The sequence below is a fragment of the Mastomys coucha genome, unplaced genomic scaffold (assembly GCF_008632895.1).
Source record: "Mastomys coucha isolate ucsf_1 unplaced genomic scaffold, UCSF_Mcou_1 pScaffold18, whole genome shotgun sequence".
Classification (NCBI taxonomy): Eukaryota; Metazoa; Chordata; class Mammalia; order Rodentia; family Muridae; genus Mastomys; species Mastomys coucha.
In genome coordinates, this window is record NW_022196900.1 from 92599951 (window position 1) to 92609922 (window position 9972).

At 50.3% G+C, this 9972-nt stretch overlaps 1 protein-coding gene across 3 annotated transcripts in view; it reads left to right on the plus strand.

Moving 5' to 3' along the window:
• Nucleotides 1-1371: 1371 nt before the first annotated feature.
• Nucleotides 1372-9972, plus strand: part of Asap3 (ArfGAP with SH3 domain, ankyrin repeat and PH domain 3) — a 42748-nt gene continuing 34147 nt past the window's right edge. Inside the window, exons 1-2 of one of the 3 annotated variants that reach the window (XM_031379089.1) lie at nt 1372-1454; nt 1706-1865. In XM_031379089.1, coding sequence (XP_031234949.1) covers nt 1737-1865 — 129 coding nt within the window. In that variant the 5' untranslated portion in view covers nt 1372-1454; nt 1706-1736. The other 2 variants (XM_031379090.1, XM_031379091.1) reach the window with 2 other exon arrangements.

Consider the following 9972-nt stretch of genomic DNA (forward strand, 5'->3'; position numbering starts at 1 on the left):
AAATAAACAGAGCCGGGCGGTGGCGGTTGCATGCCTTGAATCCCAGCACTTGGGAGGCAGAGGCAGGTGGATTTTTGAGTTCGAGGCCAGCCTGGTCTACAGAGTGAGTTCCAGGACAGCCAGGGCTACACAGAGAAACCCTGTCTCAAAAACAAAAAACAAAAATAAATAAATAAATAAACAGATACATAAGAAAGGGAGCCTCCTCTCAAGCTTGATGACTTGAGTTCAATCCTTGGAACCCACGTGGGACGGAGAGAACCAACTCCTGAAAGCTGTCACCTGCCCTCATGAGTTCCTGCATGTTATACACGTGTGAGTACACATACACACACATTCATGCACACAGCAAATTTCTAAAAATGAAAAATGTTTAAAGGGCCCGGACAGATGGCTCAGTGGCTAAAGAACATTTGTTCTTGCAGATGACCCTGGTTCAATTCCCAGCACCTACATGGTGGCTCACCATCATCTGTAACTCTAGTTCCGGGGGATCTGATGCCCTTTTCTAGCCTCCAAGAGCACCCAGTATTCATTCACAAAACCCTAGCAGAATAAAGATGGGTGGGGGATGTGGAGTGAGGGGTGGGGAGGCAGGGGGTGACTAGTTTTAAATAGGGTGGTCAGGATAAGCCTTGTGATAACGTTTGAAACATTTGAGCTAAACCTTGAAAGACAAAACCAAAATCAAATAAACAAAAACTGAGGGAGGTAGACAGGGAGAAGCAAATTTGGAGGGTTCAGCATGGAGCCTGAAGGAACCACTTAGCATCTGGTCTGGGAAAAGGGCGCCAGATGCCAGGCGCCAGGTTGGGCGATGAAGGTATCAAGAAGCCTCTGAAAAAGCCTCATGAGATGGACTAAGAAAATAAGGCTTTCAAGAAGAAGCAGAAGAGGAGCTGGAGTATAAGGCAATGGGAAGGGTCCCTGGCTCACAGCTGGAAACCGGGCAAAACCCAACCCAACCAAACCAAACCAAAACAACCGAAAAACAACAACAGCAGCAAAAACCCGAGCTATTCTGTGTACGTGAGTTAAGGGTGAACCTCTCTCGTTCCTACTTAAACAACATATTCTGGGTTATGACACGACTCCTTTTAAAAACCAGAGGGGCAATTGATTTAATGGCACGTAGCTGGCTGGTGGCGGAATATCTTATATGGTCTCGGTGGCACGGGCCTGGCCTTTAATCTCCGCACCGGTGAGATAGAAGAAGACGACTACTCTGAAGGACCTAGAGTGAGGAGAAGCGAACCAGTGAACCAGGAGCCTGCGAGAGCACCGAGCTAGGGGCGGGGCTGGATGATGCAGGTCGAGCTGTGGTGGGTGTGAGTGTGCAGCACTCCGAAGCTTGTCGGCCTTGGGGGCGGGGCTAAGAAGGGAAGCGTATCGGGGGGCGGGGCCTGGGAGTCAAGAGCCGAGCCCCGGGAGAACGCTCCCCAACTGCCCCAACTGTAGGTCTTGCAGGCAGGGCAGAGTGGGCGTGACCAGGGAGTTAGGGGCGCGGCTGGGGTGTGACCGGAGAGTGAAGGGTGGGGGCGTGGCCGAAGCGAAAGGCAGGCGGGCGGGGGCGTGGCCGAGAAGTTAGGGGCGGGGCGGAGCAGGGAGCGAAGAGGCCTCGACTGGGACGCTGCGGGTCGTGAGACCGGCCCTGCGCAGAGCAGCTACACCAGCACGGTTAAGTGCAGCGTCCCCCGCGCTCTAGGCAGTCCCGGCGTCTCCGCCTCTCGCCCGCCATGCCCGAGCAGCTCAGTGTCGCGGAGTTCCTGGCCGTCACCGCGGAGGACCTCAGTTCCCCAGCCGGGGCAGCTGCCTTCGCCGCCAAGATGCCCCGGTGCCGCGGGGCGGCGCTGGCACGGGAGGAGGTGAGGGGCCGAGGCGGGAGGGGACCTCACGTCAACTTGGGGCCTGGCTTTGACCTTTGCAGGAATGCTTGGAGCTAGGATAGCTTTTCGCGGCGCTCCAGAAACCCGCCCTTCCTAGATCTGTGGGAACCGAGCTCATCTCAAACATCTGTGTCCCCACGGTGGAGCCGGGCAGAGAGGACCAGATGGACTTTGTCGAGGATCTCAGGGTCACCTCGATACAGACTCCACATGTTGGGGCACATCTCCCGAATACTTTGGGCGACCTGCCCATTATATGTGTATTTATTTGCTCAGTGGCTTACAGTTCTGTGTTTTCGTTTTTAGAACCCCACAAATATGCAACCCCTCGGGTCACTCCCTTTCTGAGAAGCAGGCTCAGTCCTGAACTTACCTCTCCCAGGCTGCAAGAGAGAGGAGGCCCCCTCCTCCTGGCTGCTGGTTCTGAGACTTGGCTGGCCCTGTGGAATGAATGTGAATGGGAAGGCGCCAGGAGCCGGGGTTCACCTTGGCTATCGCGGGCCAATTTATAGGCTCCTCTCCCCTCCCCTCTCCTCTTTGTGTTTCCAGGCAAAGTGTCCCAGGCTCTTTCTTTCGCCCTTGTAGGCTGCCCCACCCCATTCCCAAGTTCACTGGAGTTCATTCCTCTTCTTTGAACTCGCTGCAGGTTTTTGTCCACTAGGAATATTCTGGAGCAGACAGCCTGTAGTCTGGGGCCAGAGGGGGATAATATGAGCCCAGCTCTCTTCTAGAGGATGCCCCGTTTGAGGTAGCCTTTTGGACCTCAGTGGTCAGCTGGCCCCCTACCCTTCTCCAGAAGTTGTACCTACTGTGTGGCAGATACAAAGCTACAGAGAAATACTCTGAGCTGAGGTCTTAGGAAATCTCCCTTCCTCTTGTCCCCTGACTGGCTGGCTCTCTGTCTGGACTTTTTCCTCCTTGGTAAGGAAGGCAGAGAATTGTACGAAGACTGACGATTTCAAGTGATGCATAGATAGGTTCAGAGACACCACGTCTCAGGACCCTTCAGCATCTGTAGGGATTTTACCCATCATCCTCTTCTCCAGGTTGTCCATTAAAGTGTTGGATCAGAGCACAAGGGCCCACTCTGGCTGTAAGTGCCTATGCATTTGACTGACTGACCTTACCTGACTGTGTAAGCTCAGATTTGCCTCAGGTCAGGCCAGACAAAATCCAACTTGTTGTTTTTTTCTTTCCCCTCAGATCTGTGTGCTTGCAAGCTTTCACTTTTGCAACAGAAGGGCACGAGATCCCCAAGCCTGGTTTTCCCCTTCAACATTCCAGTGTCCAAAATTTAAGCGTCTGACTTATGACTTATGACTTAGGTCTTACTGGCGTTTTCTGGTTGGTTTTGTGGTCATGTCTCTCTGCTATTGTGCTATGCTTACATGTAGTTTGATATTGGGAGTTTTTTTTTTTCCTCCCTCCAGTACTGGGAATGACTGACCTAACACCAGGCTTGAAACTGCAATTGCTTCCTGAATGAAGACTCCTAGTTCAAAGCAGTTTCCTGGGAGTAACTAGGGACTCTGTCCTACGACCTGCAGGCCTTTTTTGTCCACCTTACTGGGAAGGACCCTGGACAGGTCATAGGAACCAAGGATGTCCAGGCTGAAGGACCCTGGTAAAAGAGGAATCAGCTAGAATTTCTCTTATTTAAGATGGAGAAACCCATACACAGAGAGGAGGGCAAGACACTGCCTGAGCTTCGAGAGCGAGGGAGTGGGGCGGTTGACATTTCTCTCTCATTGCCTTAGCCTCTGGGCCCACTCTCTTGCAAACATCACCTTTTAGAACTTTTCCAGACCTCAATTATTTCATCTTGAACCCGAGTCTCATGATTCCTCCCTGCTTAAAACCTCACTGGGTTGCAAATGGTTGCCCGGTTTTCATTGTGAATCTCTGTGCAACACGGGGGTAGTATTACAATACTCCCTGCATCAGACAGCCCCTGCCTGTCCTGGACCCCTCTGTAGCCACCACCCCACTGACTTTCACAGGGCAAGCGAGGCAGCTGCCCTGTGGGACACAGCAGGCCTGGCTGGCGGCTGTGCTTTGTGCAGCAGCTCTCTATGCCGCTTCTGTGCTGGGCACCAAGGGCATAATGATCCTGCTTGGAAACTGCCAGGAGTTGTCCTGAGTGTCCAGTGAAAGGCACAGTCAGTCCTGTCTGGGGCCAAAGGGATAGGCTAGGGCGGGAGCCAGTGCAGACCCCATGCTACATGGGAACTTCTGGGAGGAAGTTCTGTTTCCAGGTAGAAGACGAGGTGACCCCAGTTTAGTGGAGAACACGAGTGAGGTGAATTCAGGGGCCAGTTGGACACCGGTATGTCAGGAAGTCAGGAGACCGTTTTGACCCGTGCTCTGTAAGAGGCCGTCCTTGTGGACATGTGCATACTTCTTCTAGTGCTTATCTTCAGAGCTGATAGGTGAGGGAAGGGTCATGGCTAGGGGAATGTTTACGTAAAATCCATATCATGTCTTACACTGCATAGCTGAAATTGTGATGGAGTCAGAATTACCTTTTCTTTGGTGCGCTCTCACATGTGTGTGTGTGTGTGTGTGTGTGTGTGTGTTTTGAGACAGGGTCTAGCCCAAGCTATCCTGAAATTCATGATACCCCTGTCTCTATGACTACTGAATGCTGGGATTACAGGTGTGCACCACCACACGCATACCCAGTGGTTTTGGTTTTCTTTTCTTTCTTTTTTTTCTCTTTCCTTTTCCCTTCCTTTTCTTTCTGACACAGGGTCTTGCTATGTATAGCCCTAGGCTGGCCTCAGATTCTGCCTCTGCCTCCTGCATGTTACAATTGTGGATGTGTACTACCTCCTCTGGCTAAGGATTTCATCCTCAGGTTTTAATATTTGTAGGGTGGGGATAGTACAGCTCAGCATCTTAGGTCCAGTCTCTGGTGCCGTAAAGAGAGAAGCAAAATGGCACATACGCAGTATCAATGTTTCCACGGTTTGCCTCATCATGTGTCTTTTTGTTTTAGTGTAAAATATTATGTAGACCTGGCGTGGTCTTAATCCCAGTGCTTGGGAGGCAGAGGCAGGTAGATCTCTGTGAGTTTGAAGCTAGCCTGGCCTATATAGCAAGTTCCAGTACAGCCAGGGCTACATAATAGAGAAATACTGTCTCAAAAAAACAAAACAAAAACTTAAGACATTCTCAAGACTGTAGATGATATAAACACTCCTGGCCAATTTCTGTGGAAAGGAAGCTTGTTCTAGAAACAGAGAAATAGGGGCTGTTGAGATGGCTCAGTGGGTAAGAGCACTGACTGCTCTTCTGAAGGTCCTGAGTTCAAATCCCAGCAATCATATGGTGGCTCACAACCATCTGTAATGAGATCTGATGCCCTCTTCTGGTGTGTCTGAAGACAGCTACAGTGTACTTACTTATAATAATAAATAAATCTTGCACACCTTTAATCCCAGCACTTGGGAGGCAGAGGCAGGCGGATTTCTGAGTTCGAAGCCAGCCTGGTCTACATAGTGAGTTCGAGGCCAGCCTGGTCTACACAGTGAGTTCCAGGACAGCCAGGGCTACACAGAGAAACCCTGTCTTGAAAAAACAAAAACAAAACCAAAAACTTTTTTAAAAAAGAAAGAAAGAAAGAAAGAAAGAAAGAAAGAAAGAAAGAAAGAAAGAAACAGAGAAATAGCGATGCCTCTTGGAACTAGACCCCAAGTAACCTGGGAATTGAGGCTTGGGAGGAGTCAGGAGCTCAGGCAGCCACCTTACCTACCTTGTCTTAACTCTGTCTCATCTGATTATTGGTTCTGCTCCCTTCTTATTGGATAGGCCCCAGAGTGCAGCTTCGGCCCCCACGGTTATGTGACCTCACTTGTCCGGTGTCTAAAGGTAACCCAGCCAGTCTCTCATGTCCCACTTCCAAATTCCTGACAGCCCAGCCCAGCTTCTGGACTGATTACAGAAGCCAGGTCTCCACCCCCAGTTTCATCAACAGAGGTCACAGAGGTATAGACTCAGGCATGATAAACATGACCATGGTTTTAACCCTCAGGGAGGAGATCACTTCTTAGAGGAGGAGGAGGACAGGGTCCAGAGATTCCCGCCACCCCCACCCCCCATGAGCGTCCACCGAGCTCTCCATTCGGTATAGTATGGCCTCTGGAAAGTTCTCGAGGCCCCCAGCCAGTGTCTCCTTCTTTTAGAACAGTTGCATATTATTCCAGCTGCAGATGAGCCTATTAGAAAGCTAGACAGAACATTTAAAGACAGACTAGCATGCTAAGGTATGCTTAGCATCTTGGAGGGTCCTGACACAAGTTAGGCATTTGGATTTTTTGCTGGGCATTGGGGATCAAAAACCTGATTGTATTGTCCAAGGACTGGATGAGACAGCCTTGACAATGGCACTGTGTTCCAAGCAGTAGGTGCTGGGGGTACTCATCTCATCTCTCAGCAAGAGAGATGCATGCAGTTCCTGCCCTAGGGACCATCTCTTCTGGAGAAGGCAGCCCGGGGAACAGAAGAGCATAGTCAACAGCGATTGTCTATGGTAGCAGGTGGCAGGAAGTTCATCCCCTTGTCCGGACCTTCCTTAAGGCCCGGCCCTGGGTCATCTCTCTTCCTGCTCTCCCTTCTCTCCAGGCTGTCTATCCCATGGCTTCAGTCACCTCCTGCCGCTCAGTGACTCACCCAGCCCAGACTCCCATGTCCAGCGGTTTGCAGTGGATTTGTTAGCCTACACTCATGTTTCCACAGGCTGGGCACCAGGTTCTGTTGCACAAGCCGGGAGGCTCAGGCATTCTTCACCAAGGGCCATGAGTTTTACCTGCTGTGTATCTGCAGTCTGCCCCTTATTCTCTGGCCCACACCTATCAGCTCTCCAGCTGGCCTGGCTGCTCAGCATTTTTACTGTATTTCTCACTGGTCTCACAGATAAAATTTATATTTATTACCAGGCAGTGGTAGTACATGTCTTTAATCTCAGCACTTGAGAGGCAGAGGCAGGTGGATTTCTGTGAGTTCAAGGCCAGTCTGGAGTACAGAGCAAGTTCTGGGATAGCTGGGTCTACACAGAGAAAACCCTGTCTCAAAAAACTAATTATATACATATATACATATATATGCATATATGTGTATATGTACATATATATATAACTATGTATGCATATTTATAACTATTTCATTAACATCTGGTTTCTTGATAGAATAGATTATTTTTCTTCCATGAGACTAGACTCTTAAGCTTGGTATTGTATTCCCAGTTTTAATTGCTGTTTTCAGTGTGGCTAGCAATTAAATTTAGGGTGTCATGCATACTAAACATGCCCTCTGCTGTGAGCTATATTCCCAGCCCCCTGTCATAGCACTTCAGTAGGTGCCTAGAAAGGATTGGTTGAGTAACAAATAAATAAAACATAAAAACTAAAGAGAGAACCGTGGCCTGGGGTTGTTGCAGTTGGAGGGAACAGCTTCAGCAAAGGTCCCCGGCAGTGAAGAACCTCACGTGTGCAAGGCACTGAAAAGAGGCAGGAGGGAGAGAAGCCTAGCACAGGGTAGGTGGAAAAGCTAACCGGATGAGTTAGGAGGGTAGACGGGGCCAGGTTGCATGGAAGCTCGTAGGCAGTGCTGGTAGCTTATGCTTTGCTGTGAGGTGTGTGTGTGTGTGTGCGCGTGTGCCTCTGTGAGTCTGTGTCTGTGTATCTGTGTATGTGTTTGTGTGTCAGTGTCTGTCTGTGTATGTGTGTGTGTGCGTGCGCGCGCGCGCGTGAGATTTTTCTGTTATTGTTCTTGTCATTATCCATTACTATTTTTTTGGGACAGGATCTCACTATGTACCCTGGTTCTCCTCCAACCAGAAACACACTTAGAACGTGGAGCGCACTAACTCAATAGATTGGCTGCCCAGCCAACCCCAGGGACCCTGCCGTCTGTCCCTCCCAGCCCTGGGAGGAGATGCACAGGCAGGCACAGGAGGCAGGCCTAGCTGTTTCTGTGGGCGCTGGGGAGTCAGGTCTTCACGTTGTACAGCAAGCACTGTACACACTGAGCCATCTCCCGAGTCTCCTGTTTGCTGTGGATATGGTTCTCCGTGTGTCTCATTTTATTGAGACAAGGTCTGATTCTGCAGTTGAGGCTGGCCTCTTAATCAGCTATGTAGAACAGGCTAGCCTCAAAAATTATGATCTTATTGTCTCTGCTCCTGGAGTGCTAAGATTACCTTATCTCAAAAAAGCAAAATAAACTGGGCAAGGTGGCACACACCATTAGTCCCAGTTTGGGAAGCAGAGGTGGGAAGAACTCTGAGTTCAAGGCCAGCCTGGTCTACAGAGCATGATCAAGGATAGCCAGGGCTACAAACTCGGTATGGTGGCATACCTTTTTTTTTTTTTTTAAAGATTTATTTACTTTATGTATATGAGTACACTGTAGCTGTACAGATGGTTGTGAGCCTTCATGTGGTTGTTGGGAATTGAATTTAGGACCTCTGCTCACTCTTGTCAACCCCGCTCGCTCCAGTTGGCCCTGCTCGCTCAGTCCCTGCTTACTCTGGCCCAAATATTTATTTATTATTATACATTCTCACTCCAGCCCAAAGATTTATTTATTGTTGTACATAAGTACACTGTTGCTGTCTTTAGACATACCAGAAGAATGTGTCAGATCTCTTAATGGGTGGTTGTGAGCCACCATGTGGTTGCTGGGATTTGAACTCAGGATCTTTGGAAGAGCAGTCAGTGCTCTTACCCGCTGAGCCCCCTTACCAGCCCGTGGTACACACTTTTAACTTCAGCACTGGGGAGGCAGAGGCAGGCGGATTTCTGAGTTAGAGGCCAGCCTGGTCTACAGAGCGGGTTACAGGACAGCAAAAACCAAAATAAATGAATAAAGTGGAGAGTGACTGAGGAAGACACCCAACATCAACTTCTGGCCTCCACACATGCACCCCCCCCACACACACAGAGAGACAATCTGTGGGATGGCAGATGTAACCTTAGGCATCAAACTGTAAGCCCAGAAACGCCTACCTGGACTGTTCTAAACAGAATAGGAAGTCACTTGATGGGAAACTCAGTAGTTCCCAGAAGCTCACAGAGCTGGAGAACCCTGGCTGAGCAGCAGGCAGATGTCAGCCAGAATGACAACACAGGCCAGGTTGGCAGGACACCGCTCCATAATGCTGCAGTGTGAGGTGCCACTGTTCCTAGGACACTGGCACTGCTGTCACTTAGCAGCACTACAATGCGTTTTCCATGCTCTGGTCTTCTGGTGCAGACCCACAATGACAGTCTCTTATTAACTGAGCCCAGGTGCAGGCCTAGAAAAGCGAGAACTCCATCTCTCTGGCTTTTATGAGACAATGGCCTGCTAAGACTTGTGTCTTGATGTCAGATGTCCTTGGCACAGGTTTAGCAGTATGTAAGGTGTCTGGGAGTCTATAACCTAGTACTCCAAAAGTCCCCGAGTCTGCATATCTCATTGATGTCCGGCCTGGCAGTGGAAATAGAGGGGATCGCTTCTGGGAGAGCAATGCAGGGGCCCCAGCCCATGCTCCAGGGAACCGAAGTTTGGAGAGACCTCTGAAGAAGCTAATGGATGAGACTGGAAAGGCACTCCCAGGGAAGAAGGGAGGAATGTGTGGACTGCAGGACCTCAGAGCTGTGAGGAGGGAGGAGGGAGGAGAGGCCAGCTGCCAGGGTGCCTCTGTAGCAAAAGAAGTAGACAACACCATCATTGACTTCGGCACTATGTAAGCCCATGGTGAGTTGGGAACGGGGTGTCGCGGTCTCCCGTGTGCTGGAGTGAAGAGATGGGGATGGATTATAGGAGATTGGTGACTGTGATCCCAGCCCTTCTCTGCCTGGCTGCCTCTTTCTGGGGTGAGGGCCAGCCTCAGCCTGGCCTCAAGCCTCCAGCACATGCCTCAGCCCTGAGCGCTGACTTTTCTTGGCTGATGTCCAGCTCCGTCTGGCCCGCGGAGTGGCAAGGTAGATCTGGGAACAGAAACTGAAACTTTGGGAGGAGGAAACAGCCTCAGAGGCAGATCATCCACCAGCTGTGTTGCTTATCTCTTTACTCTTTACTGCGCGTGTGATGTGTCTTGGGG